Raw genomic sequence first — 22,959 nt, forward strand, 5'->3', positions numbered from 1 at the left:
AGTGGTCACATAACCAGGACTTGTGATATGCACCAGCTGCTCACAAGACCACCCACCAACCTGCTTCGATGGCTTCACGTGACCCTGATCTGGGTGGGTGTGGGGAGCTAAGCAGGTGCTACACCTCGCCCAAGGGTGACCTGCAGACTAGCAGAGGAAAGGAGTGCCTTACACCACCTTGGGCAGAGACATACAGTATCTCCACCCCACCACCTAATTACAAAGATAGGTAATAAGTACTGACAGCCACACATGGAAAAATTGAAAAGTATTAAATGTCTGAGATTAAATATATTGCTAAGAAAACTATTGATAATTTGTTTCTTCATTGTAACTATGACACATTTACTTCCCATGTTCAATATTCTATGATTAAAATATATATTTACCTGAACAATTTTTGTTAGCAGCAATTCCTGGAGAACTATCTTCATCAAAACTCTTCACCTAAGACACAAAACAAATCACTTAATTTAGTTTGATTATCCCCTTGGATTTTCAACAACTATACCCATGTCAGTTTATTCCCCTTGGATCTTCAACGGCTATATCCATGTCGGTTTATCACAAAATGTTACAAAAACCATGCAGAATGCTCTTTCCAATATTGTACTGAGGAAGTATCCAAGCAGCGATTAATCTTTTCAGGTGAAATGTTAAACATAAGTTAAAACAGAAATTACTAGAAATATTCAGTAGATATGGCAGCATCTGCAGAGAGAGAAAAAAGTATGTTTGGAAACATCAATACATGAAACGTTAACTCTGCTTCTCTCTCCACAGATACTCTCTGACATGTTGAGTATTTTTAATAGTTTCTCTTTTTATTTTAGATTTCTAGCATCTGTACTTATTTTGCTTTTCCATAAGACCATAAGACCATAAGACAAAGGAGCAGAAGTAGGCCATTCGGCCTATCGAGTCCGCTCTACCATTTTATCATGAGCTGATCCATTCTCCTATTTAGTCTCACTCCTCCGTCTTCTCACCATAACCTTTGATGCCCTGGCTACTTAAATACCTATCAATCTCTGCCTTAAATACACCCAATGACTTGGCCTCCACTGCTGCCCGTGGCAACAAATTCCATAGATTCACCACCCTCTGACTAAAAAAACTTCTTCGCATTTCTGTTCTGAATGGGCGCCCTTCAATCCTTAAGTCATGCCCTCTCGTACTAGACTCCCCCATCATGGGAAACAACTTTGCCACATCCACTCTGTCCATGCCTTTCAACATTCAAAATGTTTCTATGAGGTCTCCCCTCATTCTTCTAAACTCCAAGGAATACAGTCCAAGAGCGGACAAACGTTCCTCATATGTTAACCCTCTCATTCCTGAAATCATTCTAGTGAATCTTCTCTGTACCCTCTCCAACGTCAGCATATCCTTTCTTAAATAAGGAGACCAAAACTGCCCACAGTACTCCAAGTGAGGTCTCACCAGTGCCTTATAGAGCCTCAACATCACATCCCTGCTCCTACACTCTATTCCTCTAGAAATGAATGTCAACATTGCATTCGCCTTCTTCACTACTGACTCAACCTGGAGGTTAACTTTAAGGGTATCCTGTACGAGGACTCCCAAGTCCCGTTGCATCTCAGAACTTTGAATTCTTTCCCCGTTTAAATAATAGTCTGCCCGTTTATTTTTTCTGCCAAAGTGCATAACCATACACTTTCCAACATTGTACTTCATTTGCCACTTCTCTGCCCATTCTTCCAATCTATCTAAGTCTCTCTGCAGACTCTCCGTTTCCTCAGCACTACCGTCCCCTCCACCTATCTTCGTATTGTCAGCAAACTTAGCCACAAAGCCATCTATTCCATAATCCAAATCATTGATGTACAATGTAAAAAGAAGCGGCCCCAACACTGATCCCTGTGGAACACCACTGGTAACCGGCAGCCAACCAGAATAGGATCCCTTTATTCCCACTCTCTGTTTCCTGCCAATCAGCCAACGCTCTATCCACGTATGTAACTTCCCGTAATTCCAAGGGCTCTTATCTTGTTAAGTAGCCTCATGTGTGGCACCTTGTCAAAGGCCTTCTGAAAATCCAAATAAACAAAATCCACTGCATCTCCCTTGTCTAGCCTACTGGTAATTTCCTCAAAAATTGTAATAGGTTTGTCAGGCAGGATTTTCCTTTAAGGAATCCATGCTGAGTTCTGCCTATCTTGTCATATGCCTCCAGGTACTCTGTAACCTCATCCTTGACAATTGACTCCAACAACTTCCCAACCACCGATGTCAAGCTAACAGGTCTATCATTTCCTTTTTGCTTCCTTGCCCCCTTCTTAAATAGCGGAGTGACATTTGCAATCTTCCAGTCTTCCGGAATCATGCCAGGATCTATCGACTTTTGAAAGATCATCGCTAATGCCTCCGCAATCTCCACAGCTACTACCTTCAGAACATGAGGGTGCATTCCACCTGGTCCGGGAGATTTATCTACCTTTAGACTATTCAGCTTCCTGAGTACTTTCTATGTCATAATTGTGACTGCGCAAACTTCTCTTCCCTGCCACCCTTGAGTGTCCAGTATACTGTTGATGTCTTCCTCAGTGAAGACTGATGCAAAATACTCGTTCAGTTCCTCTGCTATCTCCTTATCTCCCATTACGATTTCTCCAGCATCATTTTCTATCGTTCCTATATCTACTCTCACCTGTCTTTTACTCTTTATATACTTGAAAAAGCTTTTAGTATCCTCTTTGATATTATTTGCTAGCTTCCTTTCATAGTTAATCTTTTCTCTCTTAATGACCTTCTTGGTTTCCTTTTGTAAGGTTTTAAAAATTTCCCAATCCTCTGTCCTCCCACTAATTTTTGCTTCCTTGTATGCCCTCTCCTTTGCTTTAACTTTGGCTTTGACTTCTCTTGTCAACCACGGTTGCATCCTTTTTCCACTCGAAAATTTCTTCTTTTTTGGAATATACCTGTCTTGCACCTTCCTCATTTCTCGCATAAACTCCAGCCACTGCTGCTCTGCTGTCTTTCCCGCCAGTTTCCCTTTCCAGTCAACTTTGGCCAGTTCCTCTCTCATGTCACTGTAATTTCCTTTACTCCACTGAAATACCGACACATCAGATTTCGGCTTTTCTTTTTTTAATTTCACAGTGAACTCAATCATGTTATGATCACTGTCTCCTAAGGGTTCCTTCACCTCAATCTCTTTAATCACCTCTGGTTCATTACACAATACCCAATCCAGTACAGCCGATCCCCTAGTGGGCTCAACAACAAGCTGTTCTAAAAAGCCATCTCGCAGACATTCTACAAATTCTCTCTCTTGAGATCCAGTGCTGACCTGATTTTCCCAATCCACTCGCATGTTAAAATCCCCCACAATTATCATAACACTGCCCTTCTGACAAGCCTTTTCTATTTCTAGTTGTAATTTGTAGTCCATATCCCTTCAGCTGTTTGGAGGCCTATAAATAACTGCCATCAGGGTCCTTTTACCCCTGCTATTTCTTAGCTCAACCCATAAAGATTCTGCACCTTCCGATCCTATATCACCTTTTTCTAATGATTTAATATCATTTCTTACCAATAAAGCCACGCCGCTCCCTCTGCCTACCTTCCTATCCTTCCGATACACCGTGTATCCTTGGACGTTCAGCTCCCAGAGACAAGCATCGTTTAGCCAGGTCTCAGGTCAGGAGGGCATGAAATATGAGGCAACAATTAAAGATTCAAATGCTTTCTGCATTAAAAACTTTTATCTTTCATGCAAAATAGGGCAGAATTTTGAATACGTACTTCTGGAGTAACAAATTATTTGGAAAAGTAGTTTTAATGTTAAATAAAACTCTTTGTACAAGTTAAAGGAATGCATCAGTTAATTGGGAAATTAATTTACAAAATTTTCCAATGGATAAAGAAATGCTCGGAATCTTCAATTAATATAGACTCAGCGGCTCACTTTATGAGGTGCACCTGTACACCTGTTTGTTCATGCAAATATATAATCAACCAATCGTGTGGCAGCAACTCCGTACATAAAAACATACAGACATGGTCAAAAGGTTCAGTTATTATTCAGACCCAACATCAGAATGGGGGATAAAAGTGATTTAAGTGACTTTGACCATGGAATGATTGTTGGTGCCAGATGGGGTGGTTTGAGTATTTCAAAAACTGATCTCCTGAGATTTTCACACGCAATAGTTTCTAGAGTTTACAGAGAATGATGTGATAAACAAAAAGAACACCCAGTGAGCAGAAGTTCTGTGGGAGAAAATGCATTGTCAATGAGGGAGGTTAGAGGAGAAAGGCCAGGCTAGTTCAAGCTGAGAGAGGAAGCTGACAGTAACTCAAAAAGCCACATGTTTTGTAGAAGAGCATCTTTAAATGTTCTTTGAATGGGCGGCATGGTAGCGTAGCGGTTAGCACAATACTTAACAGTACAGGTGACCCAGGTTCAATTCCCGCTGCTGCCTGAAAGAAATTTGTACGTTCTCCCTGTGACTGTGTGGGTTTCCTCCTGTTTTCTCCTACAGTCCAAAGACATATCAGTTGGTACATTAATTGGTCATTGTACATTGTTCCATGATCACCAATCCCAGGATTTCACTCAGATTAAATTGGGGGATTGTTGGGCAGTGTGGCTCGAAGGGGCGAGGGGACCTACTCTACACTCTATCTCAATAAATAATTTTTAGAAAAATGCACAACACATTGAACCTTGAGGTGGATGGGCTACAGCAGCAGAAGACCATGAGTAAGCATTCAGTGATCACTTCATTAGTTACAGTAGCTACTGAATAAAGTGGCCACCGATTGTACAGTGAAGAAAATTATGATTTCTATGATGAAAACTATGATGTTGTGAAGAAGATTAGAAAGCCTGCAGTTTGAGAAGTTCGAGAAGCAACAAAAAATGACCAATGAACTATCAAAGAAAGAGAAAGATATACACGAGCTGTTTAACAAAATGAAATAAATTAATGTTTCCATAACCAAGTAGTAACACAGTGAAGCAGCAGTTAGCATGACAGGATTGCAGCTTTAAAACTTTGCGTTCCTTCCTAACGTTGGGAGCTGTCTGTGTCAGGCAGATATGTTTTGTTTATAACCATATGGTGCTCTGATTTCTTCCCAAATTCCGACGTTATTCTGGTGGCTACTACAAGGTCTCCCTATATACGAACGTGGCGATACTAAGTAATTGCTGGTGGGCTATAGGGCATTTTTCTATGCTGTACAATTCCGTGACTTATTCAAAGAAAGAGCAGAAAATGTTAAATGTATATTAGACACTGTGTGGATAAATTGCGGTGGGCAACAAAGAAATGGCTGAAACATTTAACAACTATTCTGTGCCTCATACTCTGCCTTGGTAGTCTTCAAACTGATAGCATAAATGTCAATTTCACTAACTTCTGGTAGCAACAGATCTCTGACCTTCCTTCGTTTTCCCTTATCCCTCTGCCTCCATCACCCCATCTTTCCCCTGTTTTGTTCTCTCCATCTCCCAATCACCCTCCTGCAGTCGGTTCCCCTCCTCAACTCCTTCCCTTTATTTCATGGTCCACTGTCCTCTCTTAGCAGCCCTCCACCTTTTCCCACTGGCCATCTGCCCTCCTCCTTTCCAGATCTGTTGAAGGACCTCGACCCGAAACATCGACAGTCTGTTTTCCCTCATGTTCCTCCACGCTGCCTAGCTGACTCAGTTCCAGATTTTCAACACTTGCAGTCTTTTGTGATTCTAGTTTGTTTCCAATTTTGTTTTCACTTCTGGAGGTACAGTAGAACAGCACAGCCCAGCAAAAGCCAAACCAGCTAAAAAGTAAATCAAACCCCCCAAAAAACAAATCCCTCTAACCTACCCCATGTCCATATCCCTCCATCTGCCCCATAATCCAGGTGCCTATCTAAACATCTCTGAAAGGCCTCCAGTATATTTGCCTCTACCACCACCATACCAGACAGAACATTAGAACATTCCAGGCATCCACCACTCTCTGAGTAAAAAACTTACCCTTCACGTCCCCCCTCACCTTCAATGCATGCCCTCCGGTATTAAACATTACTACCCTGGAAAACTACCAAATGTACATCAGCAACCAAGAGACTGAACAAAAGACCAGCTTTAGTTACCTTGGTAGCTTTATATCACAGGATGCTAGAAGTAAAGTAGAAACAAAAAGAAGAATTGCCATTGCCAAGACCAACTTCCAAAAAAATGAAACCTATTTTTACCAACAGACACATTTCTATGACAACAAGGCTTAGGCTACTAAAATGTTACATCTGGTCAATCTTGCTGTATGCTTCCGAAACATGGACTATAACACCAGAACTCCAAAGAAACTTAGAAGCAACAGAAATGTGGTTTCTTAGAAGAATGCTGAAAATATCATATAAAGGTAGGATAACTAATGAGACAGTACTCCAACGTGCCCATACAAAAAGATCTTTAATGAGAACATTAAATGAGAGGAAACTTAACTGTTAAAGCAAGAATTCCATTATCTTTCTTAACCATCCTAAAATCCTGTGTCTATGGATCTATGAACTTGGATCCCAAGAACTTTCTGCTCAATAACACTGTTAAGAGTCATGCCCCTAACAGTGTACTGTCTCCTTGCATTTGCCCAGCCAAGGTGCAACACCTCACATTTGTATGGTTTAAATTCCATCTGCTATTTCTCTGCCCAGCAGAAATGGGAGAATTCAATGATCCAAGGAGCCTAAACGAACAAATATCATCAAAATATGAGAGATGTTAAGGGAGCACCACTGGACAAATCGGAGCTAAATCCCTGGTGGGATACAACGAAGGTGAACAGACTAGTGGCACTCTTTCAAAGTTCACTGCAGAATAAGTTAAGTAAACAAAGTAAGGGGTCTAAACAAGAGAAAATCTGGAGATGCTAGAAATCTGAGCAACATGCACAAAATGCTGGAGGAACTCAGCAAGCCAGCCAGCATCTAGGAAAAGAATGCAGTCAACGTTTCAGGCCAAAATCCTATCGTTGATCAATAAAGAGCTACTCACACTAATTTCACCTTAACTAAACATTATGAACAGCATTGACTAGTCTTTCAGGCTGTAATCTCCAGATTCCTATCAATTTTTGAGTAACTTTTTTTTAAGGCTGGGATAGTATATCCACATGGATGGAGCATTGTTCAATGGACAGAAATCACAGTGGGATAATCAACTAGGAACATTCAGTTTTGCAGACAGTTCCTAATAACTTATCATAGATATTTGTCCTGGGCTCCAATAGTTTCAATTTATGCACAGGGAGTGTAAAACATCCAAATTAACTATTCACAAAGGTCAGTAGGAAAGTGAAATATGGAGAGACACAAAGAGTAAGGAAAGAGAAGGTAGCTGATGAAGGATAAATGCTACAAAGTTAATCAGTTTACTAGATAGAGTCGACAAAAGATTTGATACAGAAAATGCAGATAACGGGAAACATCAAGGAGTAGGGAAACATTTCCGAGTTTAGACAAAACATTGACTGTTTCTCTTTCCACAAAAGCTGTCTGGCCTGCTGAATATTCACACCATTTGTACTTTTCACCAACATCAAAAGTTTTTTTTTAATTTTCAGAAAAGGGATTAGCTTGTAATTCAATCATTGGACTGCCATTTAATACACTGGAATGCAGTCTAACATTCTCCAGTGAAATATGATAACAATATTTCCAGTTCAGAAATTTGATTTTGTACTTCTGGGCACCTTACCCATGACTTCTGCATCGGAGACGCGTGGAATACTGTTGATCTCTGTGGAGCCCTTGTGGGTTCTATTGTGCTGGAAATGACATTTATTGGGCACTTTCTCAACAACTAGGTCTTCCCAACACATTGCTGGATTGGTTCCACCATCAGGCTAAGTCCCTTAGTTACTTTCAATTATTCTTATACTCTCTCAACTTTGCAGAAACCACCAGCACCACCTCCATCCATCCCTAAGTTCCATACTTCAATAATCTAACCTCCAGTTGGCAAACCCTGAGAGCCATTCACACTGAAGTATGATGCCTGGCTTTGCTTACCTCTTCTATTTCAAAGGATTCTGGTAACTGGTCACACATGCTGTGCTTCAGCTTCTTTGCATGGAGCATTTGAAACTGAAAGTCTTTGTCTTTAGCAGATGCTTCCGGCAGGGGATAATCTTGGGCTGTTTTCAAATCAAGAGACAAACCAGGTGCCTTTCTCTGATCTTCATTCTGTTCTACTTTCCATTGTGACATGATGCTGTCATCTTGAGGAGTAACTGTATGAGCACAGAGGAAAGCATATTTTCTTTCCCTTCCTAAAGTGCTCAAAGTATTCTCGTTATTTCCACAGTTTTCTTCAGGTTTTTGAGAATCCTGAATGTCTATAGAAGGGTTTCTCTGTGAAATGCTTCTCAGCAGTGCTGTAGGTTCAGTTTTTGTGTCCACCGGTTGCATTTGCACATTGTTGAGCTCAGACGAAACATTTTGGGTCGTTATTTCTGTGAACAAGGACAAAAGTACATTACAACACACACAATATGCTGAAGGAGCTCGGCAGGTCAGGCAGCATCTACGGAAATGAATAACCAGTCAATGTTGCGAGCCAAGACCCTTCTTCAGGACTGAGAAGGAAGAGGGGAGATGCCAGGATAAAAAGGTGTGGGGAGGGGAAGGAGGCTAGAAGGAAGCTAGCTGGAAGGTGACAAGTGAGGCCCAGTGGGAGAGAAGCAGCCAGGACTAGAGAAGAAGGAATCTGATAGGAGAGGAGAGTCGGCCAATGGAGAAAGGGAAGGAGGAAGGGACCTGCAGGTGAGAAGGAGTAAAAGGCCAGAGTGGGCAATAGAGTAGGGTGGGGGAACCTGTTTACCGGAAGGAGAAATCAATATTCATACCATCAGGTTGGAGAGTACCCAGACAGAATATAAGGTGTTGCTTCTCCACCCTGAGTGTGACCTTATCTTGGCACAAGAGGGGACTATGGACTGACATGTCGAAATGGGAATGGGAATTGGAATTTAAATAGCTGGCCACTGGGAAATCATCAGGTTTCATTGAAAACATTACTACTGCCAATAATGGTGCTTGTGTTGGATGACATTCCAAACGATAAATAAAAGAAATTCCGCAGATGCTGGAAATCTCGAGGACACACACAAAATGCTGAGTCAGGCAGCATCTATGAAGGGCAATAAAAAGTCAACATTTCCAAACTATTCCAAGTGATTACTTTTTACTCATACTTGTTCTTTCCTTTTATCACTGCCCCTACCCTTTCAAAATCTCTTAATAGGAAGTAAAATGTTTGGCCACTGGGAAGCCCCAATTGTGGTAGGCGGATGGAGCAGAGGTGCTCGACGAAGCAGAAAGTACTTCTGTCACTTTTCTAACTTCAAATTAGTGGAAGTGATTTAAATTAGAAAGAAAAGCAAACCCTGAATTGTAAAAAAATAGCTAGTGTTACTTTGGAGAAGAAATTCTCATGATCAAATGCAAGTTCCTTTTGAACTAACAGTGTGGAATCTCATGTAATTCCAGGGACATTTCATGAAGCTTGGGTATGTGGAAATCTCCTTACTGCATATATCAAGAATTTCCATCTCCATTCGTGACTTCTGAGCTTCCAGAAAGACTCCTATGTTTATTCCAGTTGCAACAGAGCAGCTGTTGATGAAACGAGCTGGTATTTTGGTTGAGATGTCAGGCTCCTCTTTGCCAAACCCAAGGTCAAGTAGAAGTTCCTCAGGGTCACTGTGCCAGCGATTCAGAAATTCAAAAACACTGAAAATTAGGCAAATTAGGGTGTTAAAAGTATATTGTACAATGTCAGAAATCAAGAAGTGTTAACTTGTTTAAGTTGTGGTGGAGTGATGTTATACTACTGGGTTAGTAATTAAGAGGTCCAGTTATCCAGGAAACACAAGTTTATATCTTCCCTTTCAAAACTCACACTAACAAAAAAATGAAAGATTATTTTAAAAGACCAAGAACATAGGCTTGGATCTGAAAATGGCTTTATTTTAGTGATCTTATATCAGCTAAACCTGGTAAATAAATGGCATTTATTGAATAGGTATTCACATCCTGGCAATTAAGGGAAGTAATTTTCTTTCTACCTGTTTTAATTTATTATATTTGTTATTTCTTTATGATATGTTTTCTCAAAATAATAAAATGGATATTTTTAATTATTTACTGTAATCAGCAATTAAATACCACTGAAGAATCAGGAGATACAAGATGGTGAAAAAGATTCCACAGAAAGGCAGGCTCTCTATCCCGCTTTATCCTCAACCAAAGACTGTAAAGATGCTTGAGGATCATGGATTATGATGCAGAAGACTCAGTCACTGCTGAGGCTTCACAAGCTACAATGGATGCCTTATGGATGTCAGGATGCAGCTCACTGCCCACCACCTTAGTCACTCTGTTATGTTCATCAGCCTAGCCCCCCAAACAATACCGGTAATGGTAAGGCTATTCCAATAAAATTCACCTCAAATGGCTCAAGGCCCCTCAATGAAACTTCCTCTCCCAAGTACCTGGTGACTCTGATTTGATTGGACATGTGATGCAATGTCTGGACTGTCTGGCTGATTTGATTGGATCTGTGATGCGATGCCTGGACTATCTGACTCTGATTTGATTGGACATGTGATGCAATGTCTGGACTGTCTGACTGATTTGATTGGATCTGTGATGCAATGTCTGGACTGTCTGACTCTGATTTGATTGGACATGTGATGCAATGTCTGGACTGTCTGACTGATTTGATTGGATCTGTGATGCAATGTCTGGACTGTCTGACTGATTTGATTGGATCTGTGATGCAATGTCTGGACTGTCTGACTGATTTGATTGGACCTGTGATGCGATGTCTGGACTGTCTGACTCTGCTTTGATTGGACTTGTAATGTGATGCCTGGACTGTGTGACATCTGCTATAATTTGTACCTGTGAAGAGACTCATGGGTTCTCCACGAGTAAAGGTGGGGAATGGTTTGCTGAGAATGACCAAGGGATGTATCAGTTGATTAATCAGAAATGCAAGCATTCTTGGATTGATAATTTCATCAAGGTTCGTAGGCATAAGATGGCAAAACTCATTCAAAACCACAGAAGGCCCAGCAACAAGCTGAAGCTAAGATATACATGGTTACTCTACCACCTAAAAGACAGTAGATGACAGCTTATCAAACACAACAGCCACTAGATGAAACACTTTGAAGATCTCATCAATTTAGGCTCAAGTGTCCTTGGCTTGATTTCACTATGTACTATGTGGTGCAGTTTTTCTGCTAGGCTAGATGACAACTCGATGACAACTGAAAAAAAAATCAAAGTTCAAAGTTCAAAATAAATATTATTATAAAAACATACATACGTCATTATAAACAACCCTGAGATTCATTTTCTTGTGGACAAACTCAGCAAGCCTATAGAACAATCTCTATGAGGATCAGTGAAACATCAACCAGAGAACAGAAGACAACAATCTGCGCAAATGCAAATATAAATAATAAAAATTAGAATCAGAATCAGGTTTAATATCACCAGTATATGTCATGAAATTTGTTAACTTTATGGCCGCTGTTCCTGAATCACTGAGTATGTCCCTTCAGGCTTCTGTATCTCCTACCTGATGATAACAGTGAGAAGAGGGCATGTCCTGGGTGGTGGGGATCCTTAATGATGGACGCCGCCTTTCTAAGGCACCACTCCCTACAGATGTCTTGGATACTACAGCAGTTAGTACCCATGATGGAGCCGACTAATTTTACAAGTTTCTGCAAATTACTTCAATCTTGTGCAGTAGCCCCACAACCCCTCCCCCATACCAGACAGTGATATGCAGCCAGTCAAAATGCTCTTCATGGTACATTTGTAGAAGTTTTTGTTAGCAAACCAAATCTCCTCAAGTTCTTAATGAAATATAGCCGCTGTCTTGCCTTCTTTATAGCTATATCAATATGTTGTGTCCAGGTTAGGTCCTCAGAGATACTGACACCCAGGAGCTTGAAACTGCTCACTCTCTCCATTTCTGATCCCTCTATGATGATTGGTATGTGTTCCTTCATCTTACCCGTCCTGAAGTCCACAATCAGCTCTTTGGCCTTGTTGGTAATGAGTGCAAGTTTATTGCCTCAACATCACCCAACTAACTGGTGTAGCTCGCTCCTGTACGCCCTTTCGACACTATCTGAAATTCTGCCAACAATAGTTGTATCATCAACAAATTTATAGATGGTATTTGAGCTATGCCTAGCCGCAGAGTCACGTGTGTAGAGAAAGTAGAGCAGTGAGCCAAGCCAGTGTTGATTATCAGTGAGGTGGAGATGTTATTTCCAATCTGCACAGATTGTGATCTTCCAGTTAGGAAGTTGAGGATCCAGTTGCAGAGGGAGGTGTGGAGACCCAGGTTCTGTAACTTTTCAATCAGGGCTGTAGGAATGAAGGTGTTAAACACTGACCTATAGTCAATAACAAACATCCTGACATGGGTATTTGCATTGCATGGTTAAATGGCTATAAATAACGAGAACATGAGATATTGAGATATAGAATCCTTAAAAGTGAGATCATTGGCTCTGGGAACATATCAATGATGGGGCAAATGAGTGTAGTTATCTGCTGTTATTTAAGACCTGAAGGTGCAAGCTCTTGTGCCTGCTAGCTGATGGCAGCGGTGAGAAGAGAGGATGACCTGGGTAATGAGGATCTCTGATGTTAAAGCTGCCTACCCATGACAGTGTTTCAAGTAGATGTGCCCAATGGTTGGGAGGGGTTTACCCGTGATGTACTGGGCCAAATCCACTATCTTTTGTAGGATCTTCCATTCAAAGGCATTGGTGTTTCCATACCAGGCTGTGATGCAACAGCCACTACACTCTCCACTACAGAAGTTTCTTGATGTTTTAGATGTCATGCTAAATCTCTACAGACTCCAAAGGAAGTAGAGGCGCTGCCGTGCTTTCTTCACAGTTTCACTTACGTGCTGGGTCCAGGACAGGTTCTCTGAAATAGTGACTATCAGGAATTTAAAGTTGCTGACCCTCTCCACCTCTGATCCTTCAATGAGGACTGGCTCATGGACCTCTGGTTTCCTCTCCGGAAGTCTACAGTCAGCTCCTTGGTCATGCTGACATGGATTGCGAGGTTGTTATGAGACCACTCGGCCAGATACGAACTGGAGAATACTCAGGGAGGCTGTTACCTATGGCTACCATGTTAATGTCAAGGAATATGTGGACCCTGTGACCAGCTATGAAGGGATGTGAACTGAGGATGTTACCGTCATGAAAGACATCCAGATGAGGGCAACTCTGAAGCCACGGCTTACTGCAGAGGTCTGTGCATGGCTGAGGGATAGTGATGCTGCCTTCAGATTGAGGGATGCGATGGCTCTCAGGGAAGCAAGAACTTGTGCTTTCCCACTCCATCAGGATGGTGGAACAGGAGCCCTCTCAGAGGATTTACAGCCACTTCTGTGATACTAGGGGATAGGAGGCGCATGTGGCAGGGAATTCAGAGGATTACAGACTACAAGTCTACCCTGTGCGTCAGTGACCAGGATGCTTCACCACCCGACAGGCTGAATGTCTTTTACACCCTGTTTGATGCACAGAACAAAGTGCTGGTGAGGAAGGCACCCCTCCATCTAGAGGAGCAGACACTCTGTCTGGCTGAAACTGAGGTGAGGAATACCCGGGCCTGATAATATACCAGGTCTGGTTCTGAAAGACTGCACAGCCCAGCTAACGGAGGTGTTGACGCTGAAATTTAGAAGGATCGGGGGAACCTCATTGAAACCTTTCGAATGTTGAAAAGCCTAGACACAGTAGATATGGAAAGGATGTTTCCCATGTTGGGGGAGTCTAGGAGAAGAGGGCACAGCCTCAAGATGGAGGGACATGCATTTAAAACTGAGATGCAGAGAAACTTCGTTAGCAGGAGGGTGGTGAATTTGTGGAATTTGTTACTACAGGCTGCTGTGGAGGCCAGGTTGTTGTGTGCTTTTAAGGCGGAGATTGATAGGTTCTTGATTGGCCATGACATCAAAGGTTATGGGGAAAGGTTGAGGAGGAGAGAAAAAGGATTAGACATGATTGAATGGCAGAGTAGACCTGATGGGCCAAATAGCCTAATTCTGCTCCTAAGTCTGATGGTGTTATGGTTTATAAAGTTTATCCTTACCTTCATTAGTTATTGTGTGTTGTGTGTGTTATGTGTACACTGTGTTTTACACCCTGGTTCAAAGAAACATTGTCTCATTTCTATATACTTTATATGGTCATATATGTCATAGACATGTATATACGTAGTTAAATGACAAATTTGACTGACTTGACTTGAGAGGCCTATTGTCATTACTCGCACTGGTCGCTACAGGTCTTCTGACTCACAGCAATGCAGGTGACTTAATTTTCCTTAGAAAATGCTATTGCTTAATAACCATTAGATAAAAACAGATGAATGATAAACTGAGACAGTTCACCCAGCACCAACCTAAACACTGAATTCACATATGCAAAGTACTTCCCTCTCCCATTTGACTTGCAAAGTCATCTTCAAAAACATTTGGTATCCAATTGGGAAAACAGTCCCTCGTATAAATGAAAAAAACACCCATTGAATCATACACTCCAGACAGTGATTCAGATTTCTCCTTCACAGCTCCTGGATACACTCTGTCCTACTCGTAAGCTGGATTCACTAAAGGTAGTGCTGATACAGTTTTATACACATGCAAGGAACAGTTCACGATTTGTCAATATTGAATCCAGAGCTTGTAAAGATAAAACATGAGGAAAAAATCCTCTTCATCCTCAGTCTGCTGAGGAACATGTCCTCCTTCAAACTGAACAGCATTTAGTATGAGCACAGGATGTATTCTGGGTGGGATCTCCTATGTTTATCACCAAGACTGACTTGGTAGGCATCAGCGCTGATTGAACTGGATAAATCCTGAAGAATATAACTACCAAGCTGGAAGAAGAGCAGGTAATGAGGGAAGCCTTATGAGCAATGAGTCTGTGTGAACCATCCTTACAATGAATCCATCCTCACAAATGGCAGATGCCTCTGTACATGATTACATTGTATATTTTTCATGTATTGAGATACTGCACGGAATAGACCCTTTGAGCCACGCCACTCAGCAACCCCCAATTTAACCCCAGCCTAATCACGGGACAACTTACAATGACCAACTAACCTACAAACTGGTACATCTCTGGATTGTGGGACAAAACAGGAGCATCTGGAGGGAACCCACACAGACACAGGGAGAATGTACCAACTACTTACAGACAGTGGCGGGAATTGAACCTGGGTCACCTATATCGTAGAGCATTGTGCTAACCATTATGCTACCTCTGCACAGCCCTTGTGAAGACCAAGTCTCATCTTCATACTAATAGTGATCCCTAACATGTTGTGTGGCATTGCAATTGCGCTTAATGAGATAGACTCAGAAAACAACTGGAAATTTAAACTTGGACATTCATGAAGTACCTTGAATCATCAACATAATCATCAGCACAATCTGTAAATTCATGGCCTGATATATTTCTCACTCCGCCAGTTTAATCATGTATATTTTGAATTGAATCATCCTGGTTCAATGAAGAATGCAGAAAGGCATGCTGGGATAGTATCAGGCACATTAAAAATAAGGTGCTAATTTGATGATGAAGTGCTTTGAAAAATTGGTCCTGGCCAGAACTGGCCCCTGCCCAAGCAAGGACCTGCACCTTCTACAATCTGCCCTGTTGCCACAATATCTCACTGGCTCTCCACCTGGATTTGGATCTCCTGGACAATAGCAATACCTGTTGTTTATTGATTACAGCTCAGCATTCATACCTTCAGTACGAATCAACAAGCTCCAAAACTTGATCATCTGTACCTCCCTCTGTAACTGTATTCTTGTTTTCCTCATCGGGAGACAACAGTCATTGCAGGTCACAAATAACATTTCCTTCTTGCTGGCAATCGACACTGGAGCACCTCGAGAATGTGTGCTTAGCCCACTGTTCTACTCTCTCTACACCCATGACTGTGTGACTATGCATTGCTCAAACTCTATCTGTAAGTTTGCCAGTAACACAACTATTGTTGGCAGAATTTCAAATCCTGGTGAGGAGGTGCACAGGAGTGAACTAGATCAGCTAGTTGGGACCGCAACAATAACCTTTCACTCAACATCTGTAAGACCAAGGAACTGACTGTGGACTTCAGGAAGGGGAAGTCGAGTGAACGCACAACAGTCCTCATCGAGGGATCAGCAGTGGAAAAGGTGAGCAGTTTCAAGCTCCTGGGTGTCAACGTCTCTGAAGATCTATCCTGGGCCCAACATATTGATGCAATTGCAAAGAAGGCATGACACAGCTATATTTCATTAGGAGTTTCAGGAGGCTTGGTATATCACCAAATTTCTACAAGTGCACCATGGAGAGCATTCTAACTGGTTGCATGACCACCTGGTATGGAAGGGCCACAGAACAGAAGCAGAAGAACCTGCAGAAAGTTGTAAACTCAGCCAGCTCACCAGCATCGAGGGCATCTTCAAAAAGCAATGCCTCAAAAAGGCAGCATCCATCTACGTTTCTATTAAGGACCCCCATCACCCAGGACATACCCTCTTCTCATTGCTATCATCAAGGAGGAGGTACAGGAGACAGAAAACACACTCACTGTTTTAGGAACAGCTTCTTAGTCTTTAAGATCATAAGACCAGGAGCAGAATTAGGTCACTTGGCCCATCCAGTAGGCTCCACCATTCCATCATAGCTGATTTATTATCCTTCTTAACACCCTTCTTTCATCTGCTGCCTGTAACATCAGGCACCCTGATTAATCAAGAACCTATCAAACTCGCAATGACTTGGGCTGAACAGCTATCTGTGGTGACGAATTCCAGATATTCACCACTCTTTGGCCAAAGAAATCTTTCCCCATCTCTGTTCTAAATTTGTGTCCCTCAGTTCTGAGCCTGTTCCCTCTGGTCCTAGACTCCCAACTATTGGAAGCATCTTCTCCACATCTACTCTATCCAAATCTTTCATCATTTGATAAGGTTTCAATAAAACCCCCCTCATTCTTCAAAACTCCAGCGAGTAGAGGTCTAGAGCCATCAAATGCTCCTCATATGTTAAACCTTTCATTCCTGGGATCACTCTTGTGAACATCTTTTGGACTCTCTCCAATGTCAGCTCATCCTTTCTAAGTTAAGGGGCTCAAAACTATTCACATTACTCCAAGTGAGGCCTCACCAGTGCTTTATAAAGCCTCAGCATTACATCCTTGTTTTTATATTCTGGTCCTCTCAAAATGAATGTTAACATTGTATTTGCATTCCTCATCATCGACTCAACTTGCAAGTTAACCTTTAGGAAATACCTTTGCACCTCAGTTTTTTAAAATTTTCTCTCTGTTTAGAAAATAGTCTCCCCTTTTATTCCTTCTTCAAAGTGCATCACCACTCACTTCCCAACACTCTATTCCATCTGCCACTTCTTTGCCCATTCTCCTAATCTGTCTAAGTCCTTCTACAGCTTCCCTGCTTCCTAAACACAACCTGCCCCTCTACCGATCATCATATCATCTGCACATTTGACCACAACGCCATTGATTCTGTCATCCGAATCATTGACATATAACGTAAAAGGAATCGGTCCTAATTCTGAGATTGTGGAATACCATAAGTCACTAGGAAAGGTACTACAATGGATAGAATATTGGCTGACTGGTAGCAAGAAAAAAATGGGATAATAGAGGTCTTTAATAGTTGGCTGCCAGTGACTAAAGTTGTGCCCCAATAGTCGATATTGGGACCACTTCTTTTTACAGTGACGGCAGAAAGACTTAGACAGGTTGGGGAAATGGGCAAAGAATTGGCAGCTAGATATAACGTAGGGAAGTGGCAGAAGGAATAAAGAAGTGGACTATTTTGTAAATGGGCAGAAAATTTAAAAATCATGAGGAACTCATGCAGGGATTCTCTAATATTAATTAGCAGGTTGTGCTGGTGGTGAGGAAGGCAAATGTAATGTCAGCATTCAATTCAAGAGGACTAAAATATAAAAGCAAAGATGTAATGCTGAGGATTTGTAAGGCACTGGTTAAACCACACTTGGAGTATTGTGAGCAGTTTTGGGCCCATTATCTAAGAAAGGATGTGCTGACACTGGAGAGGGTTCAAAGAAGGTTCACGAAACTGATTGCTGGAGTGGTTTATCATATGAGGAGCATTTGACAGCTCTGGGCCCTATTTATAGTCGCTGGAATTTAGAAGAATGAGGGGGGGATCTCATTGATACCTATGGAATGTTGAAAGGCCTCAATAGTGTGGATGTGGAAAGGATGCCCTCTATAGTGAAGGAGTCTCAGACCAGAGGTCACTCCCTCAGAATAGAGGAACATCCATTTAGAATGGAGATGAGGAGGAATTTCTTTAGCCAGATGGTGGTGAATCTGTGGAATTCATTACCACAGGTGGCTATGGAGGCCAGGTTATTGAGTATAGTTAAGGCGGAGGTTGATAGATTCTTCTTAAGCCAGATCATGAAAGGTTATGGGGAGAAGGCAGCAGAATGGGGTGTTACACTTCAACTCATACCACTGACTGCTATTTTTCCCTATCATCTGCCTGCCCTCACTGAATCTGCTTGTACACCAACTGTCCCATCACTCTGATTCCCATCCCTCCACTAGATTAGTTTAAGCCCTCCTCAGCAGCTCTGGCAAGTGTGCCTGCAAGGATATTGGACCCCCTTGGGTTCATGTTCATTATTATCAGAGTACATACATGTCACCATATATGACCCTGAGATTCATTTTCTGTGGGTATACTTAGCAAGTATATAGAACAGTAACTAAACTGTAAACATCAGAAACTGTTAACTGTAAACAAACTGTGGAAATGCAGACATCAATAAATAACCAGCATGAAATAACAATATAATAGAATCCTTAAATGAGTGTAGCTACCCCATTTTTGTTCAAGAGCCCGATGGCTGAGGGGTAGTTATTGTTCTTGAACCTGGTGGTGCGAGTCCTGAGGCTCTTGTACCTTCTACCTGATGGCAGCAGCGAGAAAGAGCCTGGCCTGGGTGGTGAGGCTCTTTGGTGATGGATGCTGCTTTTCTACGGCAAACATTACATGTAGATGTGCTCAATGGTTGGAGGGCTTTACCCGTAGTGGCCGAATCCACGACCTTTTGAAGGATTTGCTGCTCAAAGGCATTGGTGTTCCCATACCAGTCTGTAATGCAGCCAATCAGCACACTTTCCACCACGTATCTGTAGAAGGAGCATTCGTAATAAGGTGGATGAATTGAAAGTGCAGATTGTTATTAATGATTATGATATAGTTGGGATCACAGAGACATGGCTCCAGGGTGACCAGGGATGGGAGCTCAACGTTCAGGGATATTCAATATTCAGGAGGGATAGACACGAAGGAAGGGGAGGTGGGGTGGCGTTGCTGGTTAAAAAAGAGATTAACGCAATAGAAAGGAAGGACATAAGCCGGGAAGATGTGGAATCGATATGGGTAGAGCTGCGTAACACTAAGGGGCAGAAGACGCTGGTGGGAGTTGTGTACAGGCCACCTAACAGTAGTAGTGAGGTCGGAGATGGTATTAAACAGGAAATTAGAAATGTGTGCAATAAAGGAACAGCAGTTATAATGGGTGACTTCAATCTACATGTAGACTGGGTGAACCAAATTGGTAAAGGTGCTGAGGAAGAGGATTTCTTGGAATGTATGCGGGATGGTTTTTTGAACCAACATGTCGAGGAACCGACTAGAGAGCAGGCTATTCTGGACTGGGTTTTGAGCAATGAGGAAGGGTTAATTAGCGATCTTGTCGTGAGAGGCCCCTTGGGTAAGAGTGACCATAATATGGTGGAATTCTTCATTAACATGGAGAGTGACGTAGTTAATTCAGAAACAAAGGTTCTGAACTTAAAGAGGGGTAACTTTGAAGGTATGAGACATGAATTAGCTAAGATAGACTGGCAAATGACACTTCAAGGATTGACGGTGGATATGCAATGGCAGGCATTTAAAGGTTGCATGGATGAACTACAACAATTGTTCATCCCAGTTTGGCAAAAGAATAAATCAAGGAAGGTAGTGCACCCGTGGCTGACAAGAGAAATTAGGGATAGTATCAATTCCAAAGAAGTAGCATACAAATTAGCCAGAGAAAGTGGCTCACCTGAGGACTGGGAGAAATTCAGAGTTCAGCAGAGGAGGACAAAGGGCTTAATTAGGAAGGGGAAAAAAGATTATGAGAGAAAACTGGCAGAGAACATAAAAACGGACTGTAAAAGCTTTTATAGATATGTAAAAAGGAAAAGACTGATAAAGACAAATGCAGGTCCCCTGCAAACAGAAACAGGTGAATTGATTATGGGGAGCAAGGACATGGCAGACCAATTGAATAATTACTTTGGTTCTGTCTTCACTAAGGAGGACATAAATAATCTTCCAGAAATAGTAAGGGACAGAGGGTCCAGTGAGATGGAGGAACTGAGCGAAATACATGTTAGTAGGGAAGTGGTGTTAGGTAAATTGAAGGGATTGAAGGCAGATAAATCCCCAGGGCCAGATGGTCTGCATCCCAGAGTGCTTAAGGAAGTGGCCCAAGAAATAGTGGATGCATTAGTGATAATTTTTCAAAACTCGTTAGATTCTGGACTAGTTCCTGAGGATTGGAGGGTGGCTAATGTAACCCCACTTTTTAAAAAAGGAGGGAGAGAGAAACCGGGGAATTATAGGCCGGTTAGCCTAACGTCGGTGGTGGGGAAACTGCTGGAGTCAGTTATCAAGGATGTGATAACAGCACATTTGGAAAGCGGTGAAATGATCGGACAAAGTCAGCATGGATTTGTGAAAGGAAAATCATGTCTGACGAATCTCATAGAATTTTTTGAGGATGTAACTAGTAGAGTGGATAGGGGAGAACCAGTGGATGTGGTATATTTGGATTTTCAAAAGGCTTTTGACAAGGTCCCACATAGGAGATTAGTGTGCAAACTTAAAGCACACGGTATTGGGGGTAAGGTATTGGTGTGGGTGGAGAATTGGTTAGCAGACAGGAAGCAAAGAGTGGGAATAAACGGGACCTTTTCAGAATGGCAGGCGGTGACTAGTGGGGTACCGCAAGGCTCAGTGCTGGGACCCCAGTTGTTTACAATATATATTAATGACTTGGATGAGGGAATTAAATGCAGCATCTCCAAGTTTGCGGATGACACGAAGCTGGGTGGCAGTGTTAGCAGTGAGGAGGATGCTAAGAGGATGCAGGGTGACTTGGATAGGTTGGGTGAGTGGGCAAACTCATGGCAGATGCAATTTAATGTGGATAAATGTGAAGTTATCCACTTTGGTGGCAAAAATAGGAAAACAGATTATTATCTGAATGGTGGCCGATTAGGAAAAGGGGAGGTGCAACGAGACCTGGGTGTCATTATACACCAGTCATTGAAAGTGGGCATGCAGGTACAGCAGGCGGTGAAAAAGGCGAACGGTATGCTGGCATTTATAGCGAGAGGATTCGAGTACAGGAGCAGGGAGGTACTACTGCAGTTGTACAAGGCCTTGGTGAGACCACACCTGGAGTATTGTGTGCAGTTTTGGTCCCCTAATCTGAGGAAAGACATCTTTGCCATAGAGGGAGTACAAAGAAGGTTCACCAGATTGATTCCTGGGATGGCAGGTCTTTCATATGAAGAAAGACTGGATGAACTGGGCTTGTACTCGTTGGAATTTAGAAGATTGAGGGGGGATCTGATTGAAACGTATAAGATCCTAAAGGGATTGGACAGGCTAGATGCAGGAAGATTGTTCCCGATGTTGGGGAGGTCTAGAACGAGGGGTCACAGTTTGAGGATAGAGGGGAAGCCTTTTAGGACCGAGGTTAGGAAAAACTTCTTCACACAGAGAGTGGTGAATCTGTGGAATTCTCTGCCACAGCAAACTGTTGAGGCCAGTTCATTAGCTATGTTTAAAAGGAAGTTAGATATGGCCCTTGTGGCTACAGGGGTCAGGGGGTATGGAGGGAAGGCTGGGTTCTGAGTTGGATGATCAGCCATGATCATAATAAATGGCGGTGCAGGCTCGAAGGGCCGAATGGCCTACTCCTGCACCTATTTTCTATGTTTCTATGTTTCTAAGTTAGCTAAAGTTTTCAATGAAATGCCGAACCTCCACAAACTCCTGAGGAAGTAGAGGCACTGCCGTGCTTTTGTCACAATAATATTTATATGATGGGTGTTTGTAACCAATAATGGTTATATGACAGGAATTTAAAGTTACTGACCCTCTCCATCTCTGATCCTCTGATGACGATGCTGAGGATGTTTTACGAGTCTGTGGTGGCCAGTGCTATCATGTTTGCTGTTGTGTGCTGGGGCAGCAGGCTGAGGGTGGCAGACACCAACAGAATCAACAAACTCATTCGTAAGGCCAGTGATGTTGTGGGGATGGAACTGGACTCTCTCACGGTGGTGTCTGAAAAGAGGATGCTGTCTAAGTTGCATGCCATCTTGGTCAATGTCTCCCATCCACTACATAATGTACTGGGTGGGCACAGGAGTACATTCAGCCAGAGACTCATTCCACCGAGATGCAACACAGAGTGTCATAGGAAGTCATTCCTGCCTGTGGCCATCAAACTTTACAACTCCTCCCTTGGAGGGTCAGACACCCTGAGCCAATAGGCTGGTCCTGGACTTATTTCATAATTTACTGGCATAATTTACATATTACTATTTAACTATTTATGGTTCTATTACTATTTATTATTTATGGTGCAACTGTAGCGAAAACCAATTTCCCCCTGTATCAATAAAGTATGACTATGACTATCACTGGCTTATGGACCTCTGGTTACCCTCTCCTGAAGTCTACAATCAGTTCCTTGGTCTTATTGACATTGAGTGAAAGGTTGTTGTTATTACACCACTCAGCCAAGTTTTAAT

General features: G+C 42.3%; 1 protein-coding gene across 2 annotated transcripts in view; it reads right to left on the minus strand.

Annotated features, from left to right (window-relative positions):
- itprid1 (ITPR interacting domain containing 1) overlaps positions 1–22,959 on the minus strand; it is a 163,385-nt gene that overhangs the window by 75,656 nt on the left and 64,770 nt on the right. For both annotated transcript variants that reach the window (XM_063034430.1, XM_063034350.1), the window contains 3 exons: positions 9,545–9,747; positions 8,026–8,468; positions 390–447 (listed from right to left, as the gene is read on the minus strand). In XM_063034430.1, coding sequence (XP_062890500.1) covers positions 390–447; positions 8,026–8,468; positions 9,545–9,747 — 704 coding nt within the window. The remainder of the gene's footprint in view (positions 1–389; positions 448–8,025; positions 8,469–9,544; positions 9,748–22,959) is intronic.

The sequence above is a fragment of the Mobula hypostoma genome, chromosome 1 (assembly GCF_963921235.1).
Source record: "Mobula hypostoma chromosome 1, sMobHyp1.1, whole genome shotgun sequence".
Taxonomy (NCBI): Eukaryota; Metazoa; Chordata; class Chondrichthyes; order Myliobatiformes; family Myliobatidae; genus Mobula; species Mobula hypostoma.